The sequence below is a fragment of the Mus caroli genome, unplaced genomic scaffold (genome assembly GCF_978045245.1).
Source record: "Mus caroli unplaced genomic scaffold, Mus_caroli_1 scaffold_8, whole genome shotgun sequence".
Lineage (NCBI taxonomy): Eukaryota > Metazoa > Chordata > Mammalia > Rodentia > Muridae > Mus > Mus caroli.
Window position 1 is genome coordinate 140793955 of NW_028227263.1, and position 26885 is coordinate 140820839.

Genomic DNA, 26885 nt, shown 5'->3' on the forward strand with positions numbered 1-26885 from the left:
GTCAGAGGACAACTTGTTCATCTCAGTTCTAAACTCCCATTGTCCATGATATCACTACTGTATCCTGCTGCAGTCATCAGACTTGGTAGCAAATGTCTACCTGCTCATCTATCTTGTGCTCCCAATTTTTGTATTCCTAAGTGGTAGAATAAAAGGGAAATGTTGCACTGCCACTCTCAAAATCATGAGGAGTTTGAACTTCTGTGTCCGTAACAAGCTTTTATATGAAACTTCTTAATTTTTTACTTCATTGAGACAGGTTCTCACCATATAGCTCAGGCTGACTCTGAACTCAAAATCCTTCCATCACAGCCTACCCAGTGCTGACATTATGGCCATGTGCCTCTGTGCCCTTGCCATCAAATAGATTTTGTATGAATACAGATGCCTATTTGCTTTTAATAGCTGTGGCTGCTTTACCACAGAAGTGGAAATGTGCAAGGCATATGAGTTGAAAAGCAGAAACTATTTACCGTCTGGTCCTTCAAAGGGACAACAATTAACCCTGGCCATCTTAGTTTCTTTTCTTGTGGCTAGGACAAAATATCTTGACAATGGTAACATAAGGGAAAAAGGATTCATTGGGGATCATAACTCCAGGTTACAGTCCATCGTGACAGAGAAGTTATAAAGGCGGGAACCTGAGGGAACTGGTCATATTGCACTGACAATCAAGAGCAGACACCAGAGTCTAGGACAATTGCTGAGCACTTAAGAGAATTTGCTGCTCTTCCAGAGGACCTGAGTTGGGTTTCCCCCAGCAATTCACAACTTCCTGTAATTCAAGCTCCCAAGAGTCCTATGTCCTCTTCTGAACTCCTGGGGCATATGAACACATGTGAAAGACGCTCACGCAAATACACAGACATACACATAAATGAAATCCAAAGGTAAAAGAAAGAGACTGAGGAGTGATGAGTTAACATATGCATGCCAGGGCTCAGCTTATTCTTTCCATTTTATGCAGTCCAGAATCCCCTGCGCAAGGAAGCATCATGCCACAATTACGATGGGACCTTTCCATATCAATTAACCAGAATCAAGACAATCCCTCAAGGACAGTCCCTCAACATGGACCTGGAAAGTTCTCTCCTCTGTGTTGAGTTGACAATATTAGCTATCACAAGGATTTAGGGTATCATTTTTTCCCAGTGTTTTCTTCTTGACACTGCTGGTGTACTATAAAATATTACTTGGGCTCTAAGCAGCAGTCAACTAAAAGATAATTTCAAAGGTGCCATGACCATTCCTGCCTAAGCCTAGACCATCCAACTGCTTTAAGGAAATGTGTTAGTGGATCTTATGATATCAGTTGACAGTCTCTCAGATCTTGAATTTTACAAGGTTTTAAGGAATTGTACCTGCTACAAGGTAAATGGTTAACTAGACATTCTGAGTAAACAATCACCAGACAATAAATTCGTTAAATACTCAGTTGAGAAAGTTTGAGTTTATTCAAGGGACTCAATGATTTAATAAACAACTACCCGTGTGATGGTTAGATCCACATGAAGCCATACATCACCACCCACATTTGAACCCAAGAACTTATTCATAAGATAAATAAGTCTGTTCTGTTTTAAAAGTCTTCTTGTATAGGCCAGTAAGTACCTCAAACTTGGAACCCTCCTACTTCTATCTCATTAAGTTCTGGACATCCAAGAATGTATGTATGCTTGATTTGAGTTTGGCTCTTTAAGATTTCACATCTGAGATCATATGGTGCCTGCCTCTCTCTGCCTGACTCCTTTTACTTAGTATAATTTTAGTTTTTATTATTTATAAATTTAGTTTTTATTGTTTAATTATATTTTACTTGTGTGTGTTCACAGATAAGCATTCTCATCTGTGGTTGTATGTGTGTATACCCATGCACCTGGAAGCCTGAGGAGGATACAGGGCACTCTCTGCTTTATTCCCTTGAGATAGCTTGGAGCTAGGCACCTATGAACTAGCAAGCTGCTCTAGCCCTCTTGTCTCTGCCTCCCACTATACTGGAATTACAAGTGTTCATGGCTAAGGCCAGGTTTTTACATGGATGCTGGAGGTTTGAAGTCTGTTCTTTATGCTTGCACAAGAGTTCTTACCCATTAACTTACCTCCTCACCTCCTTATAAACTTTCCATTATTTCCATTCCCCCATTTCAGAGATCCTAATGTTTAGACTTGCTGGCTGGCTGGCCATTGTCTCAGCATATGTGCAATTATATGTGCTGTTCCCTGGTAAAAGTCAACCTGGTTTCTAGTTAGGCAGTTATCTAGTTCTCTCCTGAAATCTTGCTGTTGAAAGCTTTCATGGGGGAATCCTCCCTGAATTCCAGATGCTTGTAACCAATTACCTCCTGGATATTTTTCCAAAAGTTTTCTAGATTCTACTCTTTAACATGTGTGTGTGTGTGTGTGTGTGTGTGTGTGTGTGTGTGTGTGTGGTGGGGTATTGCAATTGTGCTGCATATTGTGTGTGCACCTGTTATAAGTAGTGCTCATTGTGTTTTGTGAGCTGGTGTGTGCATGCTTGTGTATTCATGAGCACACATGTACACTCATGTGCTCATATGTGTATGTAGGTGTGTGTGTGTGTGTGTGTGTGTGTGCAGGTGACTTCAGGCTTGTGCATGTCAAAGCCACATCTGGTGGTAAAAGGACAACAGCAGGTGTTTGTCCATTCTTTCCTTTCACCTTGTGCTAGGTAGGCTTCTTTTGTTCTTTACTGCTGTGCTACAGGATAGGTAATTCATTAACTCCCAGGGATTCTCCTTTCTCCACCTCCCATTTCACAAGAGCACTGGGGTTACAGATGTTCACTACTGTGTCCAGCTTTCTGTGAGCTTCTGAGTATCCAAGCTGAGACCCTCACACCTGGTCAGCAAGTGTTCTACCCATCTAGCCTTCTCTCCAGATCCATAACTCATCCATTTATGATCCAAGGTTTAGCTTCCAATCCTTCTTTGAGATACTACTCTATTTCTGTGCTTATTCATCCCAGACTCCAGGAAGTTTCCTGCAGAAATCTTGCTAGTGCTTTTAGGAATGTCCTTATGTATTTCTCTTCCTCATACTACAGAACATCACATGCTGTGTGACACTCTGGTCAGGATGGTGCTTCCAAAAGAGATGATAGGAGTGAAAAGTACCATCATATGATGACAAAGATATTTTAGCATAGCAGTGCACAGAGTATCTCATGTTAGGGATGGTTCTGGCATAAGTAAACCTATCATACTACTAATAGAATTAAAGTATAGAATATACAGTTTTATAGTGCCATGGCAATGGTAATTTATCATACCATTCATTTTATTCATACAGTATATGCCTTCTAACTAGAAAGGGGTCTGTATGCATACAAGCCCATGTGTACAGAAGTGTGCATGTGGAGTGGTATGTGATTTTAATCATGCGAATGCCCAAATATGCATAGATCATGGACTCATACAGTGGCAAATGAAAGATGTCTCTCTTTTAGGAGAACCCTCAGGGACACTACCCTCCCCATGGAATTTTGTTCAAGGAGCTCAAAGGCCAGGTTAGTATTACAACATTCACTGGTACTGTAAGCTAAGCAAAGCCTACGTCCTCCTTCCCCACTTCTTCTGAAAACTACAATTTGTCTCCTGCTGCTTCTACCATTTTATTTTGATAATGTCAGAATGAGCATTGTTCCTACATTACACCAGCCCATCCATCCCTCTCCACTTCGAACTCCTCCATTTTCCCCTCCCCTCTCTAGTTCCTAATCTTTTTTTGTTATTTTTAAGATTCCCAGTTCAAAATAAACAATTATTCATTTTTATATTTTTATTCTCTCATACCACACATTCCCAACTGCAGCATTCCCTCCCTATGCTTAGCCCAGTTCCTCTCTAGTTTTCCTTCCCTTCAAATCCCACAAACAGCCCTATCTAAACAACCACAGCATGTAGGCAGAGAACCTAGTACAGACCCCTGCAGGCTCCGGGATTGTTGCTTCAGTATCTGTGAGCTCCTATGAGGCCTACTTAGCTGATTCTGTGGTCCATGTTTTCCAGGTATTCTTCATCCCAGGCTCCTACAATCCTCCTTCTCCTATTCCATAGGGTTCCCAAAGCTCTGCCTTTGGTTGTGGGTCTCTGCATCCATTCACATTAACTGCCAGAGGAAGCCTCTCTGATGTCAACTGGGCTGTGCACTAATGTATGAGTTTGGGAATAATTTTATTAAACATTTTTTGTGAGGAGGAGGGGTTCGTCAGTCGTTTTTAGTCTTGTTACAGGAAATATTTTAAAAAGGCACCATCATGCATTATCACTAGCTACTCACTGTCCCCAGCAACCTTGCTGCCTCCATGGCTAACCCTATGCAATGCCTTTCTACTTCAATCTCCTCAGGGTTTTCCATGGTTGCCCATCTCATGGTTCTCTTGCTGTGGATTCTGCTCACATTTCCAGCCCTGGTAAAATCAAAACTCTAGAGACTTGTAATTTATCAGTCAGATTTATACTAGTAAATTCTCAACCCACAAAATGCCCACACAATGAACTCAAAACTCAGTTAATATAAACACAGGCTACACACCTAGATAGGGAAAGCACACCCTACTTATAATTTAATCATCTACTTAAGAAATCCCCAATACTTATGGCTCCCAGAACTGTGTGGTTCCTCTTCCTCTCCTATAGGTTCCATCTTGTCTCTTTCTCTCCTTTCCTCCTTCTCTCCCTCTACTCTCTGTACTCATCTCTAAAATTCTCAGCCCACCTTCCTTTTCCACTGCCCAATCACAGGCTTTCACCTTATCTTGTACCAGTCCTCACCTGCATATAGACAGCAATCCACATAGTCTTTTCCTAGGTCTCTGAGCCATTCAGCTTCCAATTCCTGACCATCCAGGCAGTGTCAGTCATGGGCTCCTTCTCATGGCTTGGCCCTCATATTAGACCAATGATTGGCCATTCCCACAATCTCTGAGCCACCATTGCCTCAGCACATCTTGCTGGTAGAACAGGTGTGGGTTGGAGGTTTTGTGGTTGAGTTGGTGTTGGTCCCACAACTGGGAGCCCTCCCAAGTTACCAAAGATGGCCAGTTCAGGCTCTGTATCCTCTATTACTAGGAGACCTCACTATTGTAATACTCTTAGATTCCAGGGAGTTTCTGCTGCAATAGGTTTCCACACAGCCTCCTAAATGCCCCCTTATTCCAGTCAATCTTCTCCCAGGACTCTTTACCCTCTGCCCCTCCCTCCTTGATCTGACTCCTTCCCATCCCCACCCACCCACTGACAGGACACTTGAAAAATCTATTTCCCCTTCCCAGAAAGATCTGTGTCTTGTTTAGAGCCCTCCTTGTTAATACTTAGTCTCTCTCGGACTGTAGATTGTAGTATGATCTTCTTTGACAGCTAATATTCACTTATAAGTGATGACATACCGTGTTTATCTTTCTGGGCCAGGGATGTTATTTTTTTATCTTAGCAACACACCATGTATAAATATAATTCATTTTCTTTATTTAAGTTCTTTGGTTAAGAAACATGTAGGTTGTTTCTGGTTTCTGGCTGTTAGGAATAAAGCTACAATGAACATAGTTGAGTAAGTACCTTGTAGTAAGATGGAGTGACCTCTGGGTGGGTATAAGCCCAGGAGTAATATAACTGGGTCTTGAAGTAGAAGTACTCCAAATTTTATGAGTAACTATCACATTGATCTCCATATTGGTTCAACAAGTTTGTACTCCCACCAGTAATAGTGGAGTGCTTCCCTTGCTCCACATCCTCACCAACATAAGCTATTGTGTTTTACTGATCTTAGCCATTCTGACAGGTGTAAAATGGGATCTCAAAGTAATTTTGATTTGCATTTCTCTGGTTGCTAATGATGGTGAACATTGATTTAAGTGTTTCTTGGCCACTGGAGATTCCTCTATTGAGAATTCTCTGTTTAGCTCTGTACTCTATTTAAATCGAATTATTTGGTTTGTTGCTGTTTAGTTTCTTGAGTTATTTATATACTTTGTATATTAGCTCTCTGTCTTATGTGGGGTTGGTGAAAAGAATGTGTCTGTGCTATCAGTTATCTAGTCGTCTCCTATGCCAATACCCTCAAGGCTCTTCTCTATTTTCAATTCTGTCAGGTTCAAAGTGTCTGTCCCTTCTTCCCCTTCACCTCTGAGAAGAAGGTGTAGTTTAGAGACATGAATAACTACTTGTACTTCCTTAGGGCTATAGGTCTATTTAAATTGTTTATTTGATCTTGATTTAATTTTGGTAAATGGTATCTGTCATTTTCTTTTAGATTTTCCAATTTTGTATCATACAGATTTTTAAAGGAAGCCCTGATGATTCTTTGGATTTTCCCAGTGTCTGTTATGTCCTCCCTGTCATTTCTGACTTTGATGATTTAGATATTCTCTCTCTGCCTTTTAGTTAGTTTGGATAAGGATTGTCTATCTTGGTTTTGTTGTTGTTGTTTATTTTTTCTCATTTCATTGATATTCTCTCTCTCTCTCTCTCTCTCTCTCTCTCTCTCTCTCTCTCTCTCTCTCTCTCTCTTTCGACAGGGTTCCTCTGTGTAGCCTTGGCTGACCTGAAACTCACTCTATAGGCTTGGCTAGCCTCACACTCAAAGTACTTATCTAAATCCACATCTTGAACTCTTCTCTAACAGTTTCAGAGTTTTGTATTGTCTATCTCTAATAACAATTTTTAATAATTTCATTATTCCTTTGAGAATTTCATAGACTTCATTTTGATCCTATTCACCATCCTTACCCAACCTGCTCCCAGATCCTTCCCAGATCCTCTATGAAAATTTGAATAGAATAACAAGAGAATTTAAGCATTCTAAACAAAGAAGTTACTTTTCCATAGTAGAAAGCAATTTTCCCTAATTTTCGTTACCTTGGGCTAAAATAAAAAGGAGCTAGTGAGATGATTCAGCAGTAAGAAAAGCATGCTGTTCTTGCAAAAGAGCTGAGTTTGGATCCAAGAAGTCCCTATCAGGCCACTCTCAACCACTTGTTAATTCCACTCCAGGGAATCTAATGCCCTCCTCTGGCATCTATGGGCACTGCACTCATATGTCCATATCTGCACACACTCATAGGCCCACACTGAAAGCTTTCTAAACGTTTTTTAATGGGACTCTTTAAAAAAAAAAAAAACATTTGCATCAAAATATATGATGTCCCCATCATATCTTGCTGAAATAAACTTGGATTGAAGTTGCTCTTAAAGAGCTGTGTTCTTCGTTTCCCTTTTCTACTTTATACAAGATAATTTTTCACAATAACCAACTATGTTCTGTCTATCCTCCCCCCTCATTGGTGGTCAAGAGGACAAGCAAAAAGAGGAATGGAAGATTAGATACACAGCTAAATGGAAGAAGAACTTCTGGCCTAAATGCAATAAAGAAATCTATGTGGCTACCGAGAGCTACAGGACACTCCTGGCATTGTGTAACCCAAAGATAAAAACCCCATTTGCTCATGCAATTGTGCTGCATGGCCCTCCAGGCTCTGGGAAAACCACAATGGCAAAGCAGCTAATGTTAGAATGGTCAGAGAGTAAGCAGGCCCAGATTTTCTCATGTGCCTTCTACATCAGCTGCAGGGAAGTAAATAATACTAAACCTTGCACTTTTGCTCACCTCCTCTCCATGGACAATCCCTCCTGGAGGGACTGTGTGATGCGAGATCTAGTCCTGGGAAAGGAATTCTTATTTGTGGTGGATGGTTTTGATGAACTGGCATTCCCAGCAGGAGCTTTGATCCGTGACCTCTGTGGTGACTGGAACACAGTGAAGCCTGTAGAGGTCTTACTGGGCAGTTTGCTGAAGAGGAAGATGGCACCTCATGCCACCCTGCTAGTAACCACAAGGACACAGTCTTTGCACCAAATCTTTGTCATGATGGATCAGCCACTACTAGTAGAAACTCTAGGCTTCTTGGAGCAAGAAAAGCAGGAGTACTTTCAGAAATACTTTGAAGATGAGGAGGTTGAGGAGGACGATAAAGGTGAGGGAAAGGCACTGAGAGCTCTCAAGGAAGTGAAACGCAATGCTGATCTCTACCAAATGGCCTCACTTCCTACTGCATGTGGGATATTCTGCCTCTGTCTGGAGTTAAGGATGAAGAAGGGGGAAGACCTGGCTCTGACATGTCAGACCTACACCTCTATGTTCCTTAACTTCCTCTGCGAAGTCTTCTCACCAGAAACCTGTGAGGGCCATCTCAATAAGGAATTACAAATCTTATTCAAGAAAATATGTATCCTGGCTGCCAAAAGTCTCTCGGAACAGGTGCCCATACTCTGTGAAGAAGACTTCTTGAAATTAAAAATGAACCTAAACAATTTGCATCCCATAGTGTGCAGGCACATCCTCTTTAAGGACAGTTCCAGTACACACTGTCTCTCTTTCATCTGCCTCAGTATACAGCAGCTCCTGGCTGCAATAATATTTGTTCAGGAGCTTGGACAGGAAAGCAAGAATGTCTCTAAATATAGTATACAGAACATGCTTTCGAGGGAAGCAAGATTAAAAAACCCTGACCTGTCTGGACTGCTGCCATTTGTATTTGGCCTCCTGAATGAGACTCATATTCAAGAGTTGAAGACCATTTTTGGCTGCCAAATATCAACTGAGGTCAAGAGAAAATTCCTGGAGTGTGAGTCAGGGGAAACTAAACCCTTACTATTACTGATGAATATGCAAGAAATCTTGTCCTGTCTCTATGAATCTCAGGAGGAGGAGTTTGTGAAGGAAGCCATGATCCTCTTTGAGGACATCTCCTTGCATTTGAAAACCAGCACTGACCTCATTCATGCTTCATTCAGCCTCAAGAACTCTCAGAACCTGAAGACAATGTCCCTGAAAGTAGAAAAGGCGGTCTTTCCAGAGAATGTTGCTGCACTAGAGTCCACAGCTAAGCATCAAAGGTAAGAACCCTACTTCCTTGCATACTTCTTAATAGTACTTCTATCCTCCAACTCATCCCTTGTATATTTAATAAGAGGCTGAAGTCTCTCATTCTCTATAGGTCAGGGTAGGACATTTTGTACCTGTTCAACTTCCTTCCTAATTAATAATAAAAGTGAAAATGATGATATAATTAAGGACGCCAGCCTGAGAGTCAAGCATCTTAGGTCCTATGGTCTCCTCTCCTCTGGTTAGCATTTGTTTGATTGCTTTCCCTACAGCATTTGCATACAGAGTGGATGCTCCTGACTGTATCCTTCCTCTCTCTGCCCACCTTTCTGCTGAAACCCTGTTATTCATGGGTCTCCTCATTCCACTTTTACATCACATATGTTTTTATTACACTTGTTTATTAAGTATGTGTGTGCAAAAGTCAGAGGATAGCTTATGAAAACCAGTTTTCTCCTTGAGTCTCATGTATCCTAGACATTGGATTCATCAGGCTGGGCAGCAAGCACCTTTCCCCAGTGAATCATCTTGCCTGTCCTCACATTCTATGTGCTCTGTTAAAGCCTTTTTTGCTTTGTAAAATGAGATTTTATTAACTATGTTCCACTTGAAGGCCTTACTCTGTATTACTTTCAAATATAAAAACTATTTGCCATATTCACCAGTGAGATCAAACACAACTCCTAATGAATATTCCACATGCATACTACCATTGAGCTAAAGCATCAGGTCTCTGAACACTATTCTCTAAATAATCCTTAAAGCATTTTTTTGTTTTACCCACTTATAGATGCTTCTCTACTTTTCCTAAATGTCCAACATCATTAGCCATTATTAAAATGAAAATTAAATGTATTTTGAGGGCCTGGAGAGACAGCTCAGCAATACGAGCACTTGCTGGTCAGCCAGAGGAACTAGTTTCAATTCCCAGAACCTTCATGGTGATTTACAACTGTCTGAAAGTCCAGCTTCAGGGACTAGAGTACCCACTTCTTGCCCACATGTATGCAGGCATTCATGCAGGCAAAAGCTCACACACATAAATCATAAATTTTCAAATTCATAGTCCTCCCCTAGCATGCCCCAGCTTTGTACTTTTCTCAACCTCAAGCAGTTTCAATAAGAATATTTGTCTTTTTAAAATTGCTGTTTATGAGAGAATGTTAACTAATTGTCCATCTGGTTTAGCTTACTTTGCTTTATACAATGTCCTTTGTGTTGTTGCAAATGACTAAATATTATTGTTCTGTAAAGAAAAATGAAATCATAACAGTTCCAGGAACACGAATAACATTGGAAATTACTAACCAAAGAAGACAGATTCAGAGCTAAATACCGTGTTCTCTCTCAAACAGATTCTAGATTTTAATGTTTATATATATATATGGAAGGTTAGGTTATGAAATTACTCAAGGCTGTACTGATTAATTTTCTGTGATATAAATGTAAAACTAGAGTCATCTGAGAGAAGAAAGCATCAGTTGAGAAACTGGCTTGTAAGCAAGTCTGTGGGATATTTTTTTGATTGATATTGATATGGGAGGGACCAGCCTACTGTGGGTGGTTTTATTCTTAGGCTGGTGTTCCTGGAGGGGGGCATATTAGAAGATAGATTGAGCAAGCCAGTAATCAGCATTCCTCCATGGCCTGTACTTCAGTTCCTCAGTCATGAATTTTGATCAGGAAGAAAAAGGCAAAATAAAACCTTTAACTCCACAAGTTGCTTTTGGTTATGATATTTAATCACAGCAACACAGAATCAAAGTAGACCAAAGGCCATGATATGGGAAGATTCCTTTAAGAGAAAAAAAGGACTGCAGATAATAGAATATATTGCCTGAAAACATAAGTGGATCAGAATAAAGCAGGCAGGTGAGTCGAGGTAAACCAGAAAGAACAAAGTATACAGGGAAATGTCGAAGCAACAACCCATCTGGATGCTGATACAATAGACAAATTTCAAAAGCTTTTTTGGAAACTATGAAGATGGCTTAGTCCTTAAAGCTCAGTCCTTAGATCACTTACAGTGAGGCAAGTGCAAAGACCTGACTTTAGGTCCTCAGAACCCACACAAAAACACAAGGTCATGAATGCCTATAACCTCCATAACAGAAAGATGGAAGGTGGAGACATGCAGGTCCCTGGAAGCTTAAATGTCTGATGGCCTTGCCTCCTTGGTGCAATTGCAAACCAGCGAGAGATTCTGCCTCAAGTAAAAAAGGTAGAAGGTGCTAGAAGATTCACGGGAGCATGCAAGCACACATGAATATACGGAGAAATAAAAATTGGCCTCTTTGTTTTTTGTAGGTCCCCGGATGAACAACGCATGCTAACTTTCTGGACAGACTTTTGTGACACATTTAATTCAAATGAGAAACTGGTCTTTCTAGACATTCACGAAAGCTTCCTCAACAGCTCTGCACTGGAGATTCTTTGTGAAAAGCTGCCCTCTGCTTCCTGTTGTCTCCAGAAAGTGATGTAAGTAGGAGCTGATCTCTAGAGGAGAACCCCTGACCGTACAACCAAAGCACTCACAATTATAGAGTAATGGGAAAATCCTCAAACTCATATCCCAGACTCAAACCAGGTATCCAAGACATAGGGAATTTAGATAGCCCTGCTATTAATTTTATCTAGAGAAGAATCACAGAGTAACTGCAATATAATGCAGGAGACAGTTTTGACATTCATAAATACCATAAGAGAAATCAAGATGCCTAGGTATCTTGACTCCTACTATGGCAACCATTGGGATCTAAATAGAACAGAGTCCCCAACCTCTGTGGGAACTTGAGTGGTGTATTTGTTGGAGGGAAGAAGGTTGGCCTACATATTTGTAGAATGGTGAGCAGTGCCCCTCCCTAACCCCCACATGCTAGATATCAACATCACTTTCTGCCTTCAGTCATAAGATACCTCTGTGCTTACAAGTATCCAAGTATCATCTAGTGTCCCTAGGGGACACAGAATCATGACATGCTGAAAGCCACTAATGTAGGAAGAATGAGAGCAATGTGCTTGAGGCATGAACATAGAAAACCAACTGGGCAGTGTGTGTGTCCATTACCAAAAACATGTTAATGAAATTGGAATAAAATTAGTCATGTAAAAATATTGGCAGGGGAAAGGTTAAATCTGTAACTTAAACACATGAGGGCAGAGTGTGGGAAATGTTTCACTCTTACTCGGGGTTAATCTGTAGATTGTGTGCCTAGAAGATTGAAATCTAGCAAGATCTAAGTCACACGGGTTTCAAGGACTTCAGATAGTTTCTAATGAGAAATGTTGGACAATAGAAACAAAGCTTGAGTTGTGATGAGTAAGATCTGGAAATAGCATATGCTATAGTGTTATTATAATATCAATATTATATACTCTATATTTGCTGAGAAGAGTTGAGAGTGGTTTGGAGTGGGGTGGTTTAGGTGGTATTTTAAGATGGGGGTCAATGTAGCCCTGATTTTCCAACCACTCATCTATAGACTAAGTTGGTTTCAGACTTCTGACAATCTACCTGTCTCCAATATGGTCGGATTACACCACACATAACATGAGAGCATAGATCTTCTGTATTTCTCTCCCTCTCCCTCTCCCTCTCCCTCTCCCTCTCCCTCTCCCTCTCCCTCTCCCTCTCCCTCTCCCTCTCCCTCTCCCTCTCCCTCTCCCTCTCCCTCTCCCTCTCCCTCTCCCTCTCCCTCTCCCTCTCCCTCTCCCTCTCCCTCTCCCTCTCCCTCTCTCTCTCTCTCTCTCTCTCTCTCTCTCTCTCTCTCTCTCTCACACACACACACACACACTTCCACCTATTTTCTTCTAACACTATGTCCAGAGAACCTGATACATTATTCTGGAATCTGAGGGCAGGTGTACTCACACAAGTATATACCCGACTTACTGATACCCAAACATAGACACACACTATCACATAGTTAAAAATAAATCTTTTGGGGCTGGTGAAATGGCTCAGCAGGTAAGAGCACTGACTGCTCTTCCAAAGGTCCTGAGTTCAAATCCCAGCAACCACATGGTGGTTCACAACCACCCATAATGAGATCTGACACCCTCTTCTGGTGCATCTGAAGACCACTAAGGTGTACTTCTTTATAATAATAAATAAATCTTTGGACTGAAGAGAGCAGGGTTGACCAGAGTGAGCAGAGATCCTAAATTCAATTCCCAGCAACCAGATGAAGGCTTATAACTGTATCTTATATCTGTACAGCTACAGTGTGTACTCATATACATTAAATAAATAAATAAATAAATAAATAAATAAATAAATAAATAAATAAAGCTTTTAAAACGATTTTTTTAAAAAATAATCTTTTAAAATTCTATCTGATATAGAGATTATTATATGGTTGCACCAGAAAAGGAGCATCTTGCCCCAAATCAACATGTTTGTAACTATGAAGTGAAAAAAAGGTAGCTGTGTGAGATAATATGTTAATTATCTTGATTTGGTCAATTATTTGACTAGGTCGATCTATAACAAAACAATGTGGTATAGCCTAAATACAAGTCGGTCAACAATGCCTTTAATAATGGGGTGGTTTAATTTGGGGGAGCTAAAATGTAAGCATACTGCCTCCCTTTGCTTCTGTTTATTGTATAGTAGAGGGATAGAAAGTCAAAATCAGATTTCTAGAAATTTTTATTATATTTATTGATAATTGTATGGAGAGGAATGTGAGGTATATATTTGTGTGAGTGGAGCCACAGGACAATTGGCCAGAATTGATTCTTTTGTTTTAACTACATGGGCCCCTGGGATCAAACTGAAGTTAACAGGTTTGGTGTCAAGTATGCCTATTTACTGAGCCATCTCACCAGCACTCAAGATTTCCTCTTTTGTATTCTTTTCTTTAGCCTCAAAAATATTTCCCCAGATGATGCCTACAAGAAATTGTGCCTCATTTTTAATGGTTATAAAACCATCTCACATCTGATCCTGCAAGGTGGCAACCTGGACAGCATGCATCACTCACTGTGTGAGGTTCTGAAAAATCCAGCCTGCAATCTGAAGTTTCTCAGGTCTGTCTCTTCATTCCCTAAAAGTGGCTTTATCTCTGGGATCTCCCAGGGATCCATGTTATTTGACACTGTTGGTCTTCCTATGGAGTTGTTATCCACTTCAGCTTCTTCAATCCTTCCCCTAACTCTTCCTTAGGGGTTCCCAACTTCAGTCCAATGATTGGCTGCGAGTATCTGCGTCTGTCTCAGTCATCTCCTGGTAGAGCCTTTCAGAGGGCAGCCATGCTAGGCCCCTGTCTGCAAGCACAACATAGTGCTTGTAATAGTGTCAGGGTTTGGTGCCTGCCCATGGGATGGATTCCCAGTTGGGCCAGTCACTAGTTGGCCATTCCTTCAGTCTCTGCTCTGATTTTGTCCCTGGATTTCTTTTAGACAGGAACAATTCTGGGTCAAAAATTTTGAAAGTGGCTTGATGTCCCCATCCCTCCACTGGAGGGTCCCTGTCTAACTACTGGAGGTGGTCTCTTCAGGTTCCTTCTCCCTACTACTTGGTATTCCAGCCAAGATCACCCCCATTGAGACCAGGGAAGCTCTCACATCTTCTGTCTCTGAGACTTTCTAGAGGTTTCCCCCACACCCACACCTACCAGCCCCATATTTCCATTCATTCTCCTGGACCTCTGGGCCTCTGGGCCTCATTTCTGTCTCTTGACATACCTAATAAGATTGTTTATGCTGAGAGAGAGAGACAGAGAGACAAAGAGAGACAGAGACAAAGAGAGACAGAGACAGAGAGAGACAGAGACAGAGAGAGACAGAGATAGAGAGACAGAGAGAGACAGAGAGAGAGACAGAGAGACAGAGACAGAGAACATTAACATTCAGAGTACATAGACTAGAAGATAGAAAATTAATTCAGTCTTTATCTTCCCTGAACTCTGAACAACCTAAACAACTATAGATGGCAATCCTGTGACCAAGAAACTCCTAGAATTTAAGTAACAGCTCTGTTGGGTCATTTTCTTGTGGTTGTTGTAGTTATACTTCTTGGGTTATCATTCAACATAAGCTTTAAGACCCCTTCTTTCCAGCAAAGGTGCTCCAGACCATCAGTTAAGCCCTTCCCTGGCTTCACTTTTGACTGGGATATCAGCTGTTGGGAAGTTCTCTACTGCTTATCCCTCCACCCACATCCTGTGGTTCATGGGTCCTAACATGACTATATTTGAACCAGCAGCAGTAGCAGAGACACAATGTAAGGGCACAAACCATCCTATGTATTTCCAGATATGTGATATTCATCCATTTCTCTAGGTCCTCTTGTCAATATAGAGGAGATAACATACAATCTATAAGGACTAAGACATGAGATAAAACAAGTCATGAGATAAGTTGTAACTGATATGAATACTATCCATGGAAAGTGACTTTTTTTTTCCTTTTCCTGAGAGAATTATCTAGGAGACAAAGTGTATAACTTGAATATTTGAGACTCAATTCCACTTTAAATGACTAAGCTAATGCCAAAAATGAAAGGAAATTTCATGTAAGCTCAATGTATGTAATGTTTGGAAGTAATTAGCAGTGCACATTGTACCTGATACCTTGATTTAATTTAGTTACATAGTTACAGTGTAACTCTGAGAGGTTCTTCATGATCTTTAGCATGTCTTAGCTGTGTGACAAATGTCTACATGTCATTCTGTGTGGGTATTGACTTAAAACATTCAATGTTAAAATACAATTATTTCCAACATAATATTTGAGATAATAAAAATCCGTTACTTGCCTGTAGTCATGGGACTGGAGAGACTGAAGCAAGAGGGCTGAAACTTTGAGATCCACATAGTGATACCCAGTCTCACAAATGATATATATGAATATGGGTTTGGTGGTGCATACTTTTGATCCAAGAACTTGGGAGACAGAAGCAGGTAGATCTAAAGGCTAGCCTGGTATGCATAATGCGTTTGGAGTCAGTCATGATATACAGATAAACCCTGTCTCAAAACTATATATATATATATATATTCATAAATTTATGGCAGTACAATTAGCAATACATGTATGCACATGGGTATGGGGCTATCCTTGAGCAACCTATCAGTGGTCACAACACCAAAGCAAAAGTGACTCTCCTTCCCCAAGCTGGCACTGATGATATCTCTTCAACTAAGGGTGGGGCTAAAAGAGAACATGAATTTGGGGTGGAAATCTGTTGAGTTGTCAGTAGGAATTAGGACGGGATGTGAATTAAATATATATCTGTATGAAATATTAAAAGAAGAAAATTAACTTGAGATGGGATATCTCTGTGTAGTTCTGACTGGCCTGGAACATACTGTGTAGACCATACTAGCCTGTACCCTACAGAGATCTGCCTGCCTCTACCTCTTGAATGCTGTATTGGAGGCATGTATGATCAAAATTTATGTAGGAGAGAATGAAACTTGGTAAACCTAGGCAATTTAGACCATGTTTTTGTACTCAACAATGTAAGGAGAGCACAAAATGGCCAAAGAGTATAAACATTGTGTTTGAACAGTTAGGAAGTATTCCTACAATAGGAAACAAAACTCGAAAGTTTGTCTGTGGGAAGTTTATCCAAGGAGGAAAAAACTTGATCAGAAACAATATGGACCCTTCAATTAGCTGCAGTCAGTTTCTGCTATCTCTTTGTAAGCCTGATTTGATGTTTTCTATATCTTTCAATTACTTCTCTTACTTTGGCTTGCTATATACTTATTAAACCCATTCACAATGGCAAGAACAGCTATCCTACCTACAACATTCTTTGGACCATTCAGAATATACTTGTTCTCATTTCTTCCACAGCCTGGGATCTTGTTCTACTGCTGCTCAGAAATGGGATGACTTCTTCCCAGTCCTGAAAGTCAATCAATCCCTGATATATCTGGATCTCACAAACAACAGTCTCTTGGACAAAAGTGCTAAGCTTCTATGTAATATTTGGAAGGAACCAAAGTGCATACTGCAGAGGGTATCGTAAGTATGCCCTCTCTTTCTATTGAACATTGCTTTGGACACTGAGCTATAGACAGAAGAGATATGGTTGATTCCACACTTACACAGCCACCCATATTGTTGTGGGATACACTTAAATCCAACATAAATCCAACAAAACTCCACTAGTCAATGCAGATGACAAAAAGTTATTGTAATTGGGGCCACATAACAGATTCAGAAGCTAAACTGTAACCCTGAAGAGAAATTGCACAGCATATTTAGAGGATGAGACCACAAAGTGAGGGGCAGTGGGGTGTACTGTATGTAGCATTGCCCAATCATATCTTGACATAAGGGGTTGATCAAGTTAGGATTAAATTCCTGGACTTGGATAACATGGATTTAGTTTGACCCTGCCAGAAAGATGGAGAAATTGCCCTTGAGTTGTCTGGACTCAGACAAGTACTTCCTTATAATAGAAGCCATTTAGCTATTGGGAAGTCCCCAGCTACCCTAGGGCCTGGGACCTTGAATTTAGTTTCTCCCTGTGATTAAACAGAATCTGAAAATGAAATGGTAGTACCTAAAATATGTCTCTTTGTTCCCAACACTATGAACCCCACTCATGCATGCAGACACCTGCTTCTGAGTTTTTGACTGTGCATCACTCATTTTGCTCTTCTCTCTTTGTTGAGAATTTCATGCATGCGTATGTCTGTATGTCACTTGATAAAACTCATCCCCCATCTTCTCTCCTCTGAGTTCCCTCCATCCCGTCTTCACCATTCCCTCCCAACTTCACATGCTCTTTGCCTAAATCCACTGAGTCTACTTACTGTACATAGGAGTAAGACAATCTACTGGTCACCTCTCGGCAGACACATCCCTGAAGAAAACTTGATTCTTCTTACCCTGAAAACCATCACCTGCCAAGCTCCTCAATGTGAGACCCTCCCTCATCCCTGCTGGATTTTAGCTGGCTTAGTCTTAGGAAGTCTTAGATTGCTTTCCTAAATCTAAATCTCTTGTGTGATCATGATGGTGTAGTGGAAATCAACAAGAACTTGAGTTTATGTTCTGGAGGCAGCTAGAAATGCCCTCTCCTGACTTAATAGTCCAGCTTGGTCCAGCTGTGTGCTTTATCCGCAGGTTGGAGAACTGTCAGCTCACTGAAGCCTGCTGCAAGGACCTCTCTTCCGTTTTGATGGTCAGCCGAACTCTGACACACCTCAGCCTGGCCAACAATAAACTTGGGGATAACGGAGTGAAAAACCTGTGTGAAAGCTTAAGCTACACGGAGTGCAAACTACAGACCCTGGTGTAAGTCTTCTCTGCCTGCAGGAGGCATTGCAGCTGTGTGTGTGTGTGTGTGTGTGTGTGTGTGTGTGTGTGTGTGTGTGTGTGTGTGTGTATTTGTGAAAGAGACAGAGAGACAGAGAGACAGGGAGACACAGAGAGAGAGACAGAGAGACAAAGAGACAGACAGACAGACAGACAGACAGAGAGGCAGAGAGGCAGAGGGGCAGAGACAGACAGAGACAGACAGAGACAGAGATGGACAGAGATGGACAGAGATGGACAGAGACACAAACAGAGACACAGACAGAGACACAGACAGAGACACAGACAGAGAGATATGAAGGGAAATCATGATTTTCTTAACTACTACAAATACTATGCTAAGATCTTCCATGTGTGTGATAGAATATGAGAATGGCATTGGCTGGTGATGCACCCCAGTGGTAATGGTTATGTATAGCATAAGTAAAACCCTGGCTTCAGTATTTCCACCATTATAGAATATGTGATGTTAATATTCTATAGGTGAATCGAGAAGAAGATATGGTTTCCAGATCTGACTTCAATTTTGGTTTTGGTTTTGGTTTTGGTTGAGATGATGTCTTATGTATCCCAGGCTGGCCTAGAATTCACTGTGGACCAGACTTTGAACTCTCCTGATCCTTCTCCTACCAAGTACCTTGATTAGAAGGATGTACCACCATACCTGGACTTTTCTTTTTACTTCTGCTTTTAATTTTTTTTTGTAAAGTATGACCCATTGGGTCCAATTTGTACTACTGACACGAACTCAGGTGTAGGATCATCCACTTGGGGGAAGGACAACCTACCAGTAAGCACCTCCCAAAGAATGGTGACTCTACCTCCTCCAGCAGTCACCAACTACTAATAGTTTGTAGTAGTGAGAGAAGGTCCTCAGAAACCCTCCCTCATATGAGTAGTATTTTTGCCTGACTTGGTCTTCTGGAGATAACCATGGATGCTGTGACTTCATGTGTGCAGCGGCATGTCATGTCCAGAAGACACTATTTCCATCAGTCCTCCCACCCTCGAAGCACTCCTCCTCACCCTCACACCACTCCTCCCTTCCCACCCTCACACCACTCCTCCCCATCCACACAGCTCTTGTTTCTGTCCTTTTGTAAGATAGTGTCTCCCAGGCTGACTTTATATTCAAAACAATCCTCCAGTTTCAGACTCCCAAGTGCTGTGCCACCAAGCCCAACCTAACATCCTCTCCAAGTCTGTGTTTTTAGCACTGTGTAACATAAAGTATACATGGTTAGAGGTGGAATCAACTTGTCAACAAGATCAATATGGATCCATTATAATTTTTAACATAATTTTTTGAGATTAAAACGTAATTACAATATTTTTCCCTTCCATTTCTTCCCTCCAAACTTTACCATATATCCCTCCCTATTCTCCTTCAAATTTATGGCCTCTTCTCACTAATTGTTATTGCATGCACATGTGTATACACACACACACACACACATATATGGATCCTGTTAATACCATATATTATTTGTAGGTATGTGTTCAGGGCTGATCACTTGGCACTGGTCCCTGAGGATAGACCATCTCTATTTCTCCCAGCTCTCCTCAGTTGCCTATTGTTATTTGTTTAGAGTTGAGGCCTCGTGGGCTTTTCCCTATCCAGTTTTGCCTGTTAACTAGTATCACCCTTATTTATTCAGCTCATGTTTGGTCAGTCATGTTGGTGAGACTTGATGAGTGTAGCTTATGACAGTACTAGGAGATATAATTTCATAGTAAATTTCCTGACCCTCTGGCTCTGTTGATCTTTCCACCCCCTCTTCTGCAATCTTCCCTGTCCCTCAGGTTCAGGAGTTTTTGAAGATATATCCATTGAAACTGGACTCCAGAACTCTACATCTTCATTGGTTGTGATGTTCTGCAGTAGTCTCTTACTGTTGCAAAGAGAAGGTTTGTAGGATTAGTTTCCACAAAGTAATGGGGCTGTACTGCAGAGATTGTGTTTAGCATTGACAGTACTATACTGGGTAACAGAGCATCACTACCAACATTTAAACACTGGCTCTGATTGGATGAGGGTCACCAGTACAGTTTGTTCTCATTTGCATCCTATTACTGTAATAAACACTGTGACAAGAAGCAGTTTGGGTAGGAAAGGGTTTGTTTCATGCTACATCTTGTAGTCCATCATGGATGGAAGCTAAAGCAAGACCTGGATGCAGGATTTGATGTAGAGGCCATAGAAGGAGCTCTGCTTACTGTATAGTTCACTTTGCCCTTTGATACAACCCAGTACCACCTGCCCAGGAATGACACCACCTACAATGAATGGGGCATTCCCACAACAACCATTAATTAAGAAAAAGCCTTACAGACTTGCCTACAAGACAATCTTTTTTTAATTAGGTATTTTCTTCATTTACATTTCAAATGCTATCCCAAAAGTCCCCCATACCCTCCCTCCCCGCTACCCTACCCACCCACTCCCACATTTTGGCCCTGGCATTCTCCTGTACTGAGGCATATAAAGTTTGCAAGACCAATGGGCCTCTCTTTCCAATGATGGCCGACTAAGCCATCTTCTGATACATATGCAGCTAGAGACACGAGCTCCAAGAGGTACTGGTTAGTTCATATTGTGTTTCCACCAATAGGGTTGCAGACCCCTTTAGCTCCTTGGGTGCTTTCTCTAGCTACTCCATTGGGGGCCCTGTGATCCATCCAATAGCTGACTGTGAGCATCCACTTCTGTGTTTGCTAGGCCACTGCATAGCCTCACAAGAGAGAGCTATATCAGGGTCCTTTCAGCAAAATCTTGCTGGTGTATGTGATGGTGCCTGCATTTGGTGGCTGATTATGGGATGGATCCGCAGGTATGGCAGTCTCTAGATGGTCCATTCTTTCGTCTCAACTCCAAACTTTGTCTCTGTAACTCCTTCCATGGGTGCTTTGTTCCCAATTCTAAGAAGGGGCAAAGTGACCACACTTTGTTCTTCTTGAGTTTCATGTGTTTTGCAAATTGTATCTTGTATCTTGGGTATTCTAAGTTTCTAGGCTAATATCCACTTATCAGTGAGTAAATATCATATGAGTTCTTTTGTGATTGGGTTACCTCACTCTGGATGATGCCCTCCAGGTCTATCCATTTGCCTAGGAATTTCATAAATTCATTCTTTTTAATACCCTAGTAGTAATCCATTGTGTAAATGTACCACATTTTCTGTATCCATTCCTCTGTTGAGGGGCATCTGGGTTCTTTCCAGCTTCTGGCTATTATAAATAAAGCTGCTATGAACATAGTGGAACATGTGTCCTGCTTACCAGTTGGAACATCTTCTTAATATATGCCCAGGAGATGTATTGCAGGATCCTCTGGTATTACTATGTCCAATTTTCTGAGGAATCTCCAGACTGATTTCCAAAGTGGTTGTACAAGCTTGCAATCCAACCAACAATGGAGGAGTCTGCCTTTTTCTCCACATTGTTGCCAGCATCTGCTGTCACCTGAATATTTGATCTTAGTCATTCTAACTGGTGTGAGGTGGAATCTCAGGGTTGCTTTGATTTGCATTTCCCTGATGATTAAGGATGCTAAACATTTTTTCAGGTGCTTCTCGCCCATTCAGTATTCCTCAGGTGAGAATTCTTTGTTTAGCTCTGAGCCCCATTTTTTAATGGAGTTACTTGATTTTTCTGGAGTCCACCTTCTTGAGTTCTTTATGTATATTGGATATTAGTCCCCTATCTGACTTAGGATAGGTAAAGATCCTTTTCTAATCTTTTGGTGGCCTTTTTGTTTTATTGAAAGTATCTTTTGCCTTACAGAAGCTTTGCAACTTTATGAGGTCCCATTTGTCAATTCTCAATCTTACAGCAAAAGCCATTGCTGTTCCGTTCAGGAATTTTTCTCCTATGCCCATATCTTTGAGGCTTTTCCCTACTTTCTCCTCTATAAGTTTCACTGTTTCTGGTTATATGTGGAGTTCCTTGATCCACTTATATTTGACCTTATTACAAGGAGATAGGAATGAATCAATTCACATTTTTCTACATGATAACTGCCAGTTGTGCCAGCACCATTTGTTGAAAATTCTGTCTTTTTTCCACTGGATAGTTTTAGCTCCCTTGTCAAAGACCAAGTGAACATAGGTGTGTGGGTTCATTTCTGGGTCTTCAATTCTATTCCATTGGTCTACTTGTCTGGTGCTATACCAATACCATGCAGTTTTTATCACAATTGCTCTGTAGTACAGCTTTAGGTCAGGCATGGTGATTCCACCACAGGTTCTTTTATCCTTGAGAAGAGTTTTTGCTATCCTAGCTTTTTTGTTATTCCAGATGAATTTGCAAATTGCCCTTTCTAACTCAGTGAAGAATTGAGTCAGAATTTTGAAGGGGATTGCATTGAATCTGTAGATTGCTTTTGGCAAGATAGCCATTTTTATAATGTTGATCCTGCCAATCCATGACCATGGGAGATCTTTCCATCTTCTGAGAGATCTTCTTTAATTTCTTTCTTCAGAGACTTGAAGTTCTTATCATTCAGATCTTTCACTTCCTTAGTTAGAGTTACTCCAAGGTATTTTATGTTATTTGTGACTATTGAGAAGGGTGTTGTTTCCCTAATTTCTTTCTCAGCCTGTTTATCGTTTGTGTAAAGAAAGGTCATTGACTTGTTTGGGTTATTTTTATATCCAGCTAGTTCACTGAAGCTTTTTATCAGGTTTAGGATTTCTCTGGTGGAATTTTTAGGGTCATTATATATACTATCATATCATCTGCAAAAACTGATATTTTGATTTCTTCCTTTCCAATTTGTATCCCCTTGATCTCCTTTTGTTATCGAATTGCTCTGGCTAGTACTATGTTGAATAGGTATTGAGAAAGTGGACACCCTTGTCTAGTCCCTGATTTTAGTGGGATTGTTTCCAGCTTCTCACCATTTACTTTGATGTTGGCTACTGATTTGCTGTATTTTGCTTTTATCATGTTTAGGTATGGGCCTCAAATTCCTGATCTTTCCAAGACTTTTATCATGAATGAGTGTTGGATTTTGTCAAATATTTTCTCAGCATCTAACAAGATGATCATGTCGTTTTTGTCTTTGAGTTTGTTTATGTAGTGGATTATGTGGATGGCTTTCTATATATTAAACAATCCCTGCATCCCTGGAATGAAACCTACTTGGTCAGGATGGATGATTGTTTTGATGTGTTCTTGGATTCGGTTAGCCAGAACTTTATTGAGGATTTTTGCATCAGTATTAATAAGGATAATTGGTCTGCAGTTCTCTATCTTTGTTGGGTCTTTCTGTGGTTTAGGTATCAGAGTAATTGTGGCTTCATAGAATGAATTGTGTAGAGTACCTTCTCCTTCTATTTTGTGGAATAGTTTGTAAAGAACTGAAATTAGATCTTCTTTGAAGGTCTGATAGAACTCTGCACTAAACCCATCTGGTCCTGGGCTTTTTTTGGTTGGGAGACTATCAATGACTGCTTCTATTTCTTTAGGGGATATAGGACTGTTTAGATCATTACCTGATCTTGATTTAACTTTGGTACCTGGTATCTGTCTAGAAATTTGTCCATTTCATCCAGGTTTTCCAGTTTTGTTGAGTATACCTTTTATAGAAGGATCTGATGGTGTTTTGGATTTCTTTAGATCTGTTGTTATGTCCCCCTTTTCATTTCTGATTTTGTTAATTAGGATGCTGTCCCTGGTTAATCTATCTTGTTGATTTTCTCAAAGAACCAGCTCCTCATTTGGTTGATTCTTTGAATAGTTCTTGTTTCCACTTGGTTGATTTAGCCCCCGTGTTTGATTATTTCCTGCCGTCTACTCCTCTTGGGTGAATTTGCTTCCTTTTGTTCTAGAGCTTTTAGGTGTGTTGTCAAGATGCTAGTGTGTGCTCTCTCAAGTTTCTTTTTGGAGGCACTCAGAGCTATTTTCCTCTTAGAAATGCTTTCAATGTGTCCCATAAGTTTGGGTATGTTGTGGCTTCATTTTCATTAAACTCTAAAAAGTCTTTAATTTCTTTCTTTAGTCCTTCCTTGACCAAGGTATCATTGAGAAGAGTGTTGTTCAGTTTCCACCTGAATGTTGGATTTCTATTACTAATGTAGTTATTGAATATCAGCCTTAGTCCATAGTGATCTGATAGGATGCATGTGACAATTTCAACATTTTTGTATCGGTTGAGGCCTGTTTTGTGACCAATTATGTGGTCAATTTTGGAGAAGGTACCATGAGGTGCTGAGAAGACGGTATATCCTTTTGTTTTAGGATAAAATGTTTTGTAACTATCTGTTAAATCCATTTGTTTCATAACTTCTGTTAGTTTCACTGTGTTCCTTTTTAGTTTCTGTTTCCACAATCTGTCCATTGACGAAAGTGATGTGTTGAAGTCTCCCACTATTATTGTGTAAGGTGCAATGTGTTCTTTGAGCTTTACTAAAGTTTCTTTAATAAATGTGGCTGCTCTTGCATTGGGAGCATAGATATTCAGAATTGAGAGTTCCTCTTAGAAGATTTTACCTTTGATGAGTATGAAGCTCCTCTCCTTGCCTTATTTATTTATTTATTTATTTATTTATTTATTTATTTATTGGTTTTTTCGAGACAGGGTTTCTCTGTATAGCTCTGGCTGTCCTGGAACTCACTTTGTAGACCAGGCTGGCCTCGAACTCAGAAATCCACCTGCCTCTGCCTCCCGAGTGCTGGGATTAAAGGCGTGCGCCACCACCGCCCAGCTTTTTTTTTTTTTCTTGCCTTTTTTATAACTTTGGGTTGGAAGTCGATTTTATTAGATATTAGAATGGCTACTCCAGCTTGTTTCTTCAGCCCATGTGCTTGGAAAATTGTTTTCCAGCCTTTCATTCTGAGGTAGTGTCTGTCTTTTTCCCTGGGATGGGTTTCCTGTAAGCAGCAAAATGTTGGGTCCCTACAAGACAATCTTATGGAGGTACTTTCTCTATTGAGGTTTCTTCTTCCCAATGACTCTAGCTTCTTTCACGTTGACAAAAAAGTAAATAGTGAAATTTGTATGTAAGGTCTGGAGTTCCTTCCTCAACACCATGAAAAACAAAGGACAGAGGAGGGAGGAAGTAAAGGAAGGAAGAATGGTAGCTATCAGCTTTTCCTATTTTTTTAACATTTGTAATAATGTTAAACAGCCAAGGTCTGATAACTACTTGGTTATTTGAATGTGATGAAATACTGAGTTCATGGTTAGAGGTAGATGGAAGGAAAGAACACCCCAATAATACACTACATAAGTATCCAACCAAACACAGAAGTCCAAAGCCATAAAGACCCTATCCACCTAACTAGCCATACCTTGAACTTACAGTCTAATTATGTTAGAAGGCACTATTATCAGTACAGGCAGGATGACACATACCTGTAATATTAACATTTGGAAATCAAAGGCAGGAGGATCATAGCCTATGCTACAGAGTGAGACTCTGATCTCTCCCCCCAAAAAAAAATCACCACAGAAAACTTACTACCTTCTAAGATCACCAAACACAGCAGTGAATTAATTATCAGCATTTATGAAGAACCTACTGTGTACAGGCACTATGCCAGGAACTGATCTATGACCTATCCATAAAGTACTACCAATTTAATGGTTTCTCTGTTGGAGGATAAGAGCTGCATTTACTTTTGAGCATAAGTAAAAGATGGTTGGACACTGAATCCATTAAACGATGTGTCCTCTTCATTCTCCTCTAGGATCTTTGCCCTCATCTAACCACAGGTAGCTCTCTTGGTTGACATTAGCAGGCATGGGGTTTCCTTTCATACCAATTAATTTTATTTACTCATTTCTTTGAGAATTTTGTATACATATACAATGTATTTTAATCATAATTCACTCCTTTCCAACTTCCCTATGGGAAGGAAGAGTTTTTGAGAAACCCATTCTATGATTTCATTCCAATATCACTTATCATAATGTCTCTAAGCTTGACTGAAACCAATGGCTTGAGGTAGAATGTAGTGGTTTGGATGCATCATCCCAGAATGGACTAAGGTGTTTATTTGTTTCTGGTTTTTGTCCCTGTGCATGTGATTTTCCAGACTGTGGTCCTGTAACATCACCAATACTGGTTGCCACCATCTCTCAAAGATGCTCAGACAAACACTGAGCCTGAAACACTTGGATCTGGGGCTAAATCGCATCGGAACCACAGGAGCAAAGTTTCTGTGTGAGGCTTTGAAGAACCCCAAGAGTAAATTGAAAAGTCTATGGTGAGTTGTGCCCTTTTGGACTGTAACCTCTACCTTAAAGGAGCTTTCAAGTGTAGCAGACCCTTTCAGAAGCAATATGGGGAAGTCCTGAGTCAAGTCAGTCATGTTTTGTATTCCATTTTTTTCTAGTATTAGTGTCTATAGCTGGTACATAGAGATCAGTAGGACAACAGGAAGGGGGTTGATTCTTTCTTCCCACCACAAGAGATCTAGAGTTCAAGCACAGGTTGGCAGGCTTGGCAGCAAGGGCCTTTACCCACTGATCTACCTCTCTAGCCCCAAGTTAAGTGTTCTTTCAAATCACCAGGCAAAGGGCTGTAGAGATATTGGCCCAGCACCTAAGATCTCTTTGTTGCACACAAAGAACATAAATATTGTTCCCAAGCTCACATCAAGTGGCTCCAAATTGGCTGTAACCAACCGCTCTAGGGACTCTGCTCACTTCTTACCTCACTGGCCATACAGACATGTGTGTAAAGTTTACTTTTGTTTAT

The 26885-nt window shown here is 40.6% G+C and overlaps 1 protein-coding gene across 1 annotated transcript in view; it reads left to right on the top strand.

Moving 5' to 3' along the window:
• The window catches only part of LOC147003741 (NACHT, LRR and PYD domains-containing protein 2-like), a 41019-nt gene that overhangs the window by 3977 nt on the left and 10157 nt on the right, over nucleotides 1–26885 (top strand). The window contains exons 3-9 of the mRNA XM_085841087.1: nucleotides 3467–3526; nucleotides 7310–8912; nucleotides 11209–11379; nucleotides 13768–13932; nucleotides 16708–16878; nucleotides 17989–18159; nucleotides 26221–26391. Coding sequence (XP_085697213.1) covers nucleotides 3467–3526; nucleotides 7310–8912; nucleotides 11209–11379; nucleotides 13768–13932; nucleotides 16708–16878; nucleotides 17989–18159; nucleotides 26221–26391 — 2512 coding nt within the window. The remainder of the gene's footprint in view (nucleotides 1–3466; nucleotides 3527–7309; nucleotides 8913–11208; nucleotides 11380–13767; nucleotides 13933–16707; nucleotides 16879–17988; nucleotides 18160–26220; nucleotides 26392–26885) is intronic.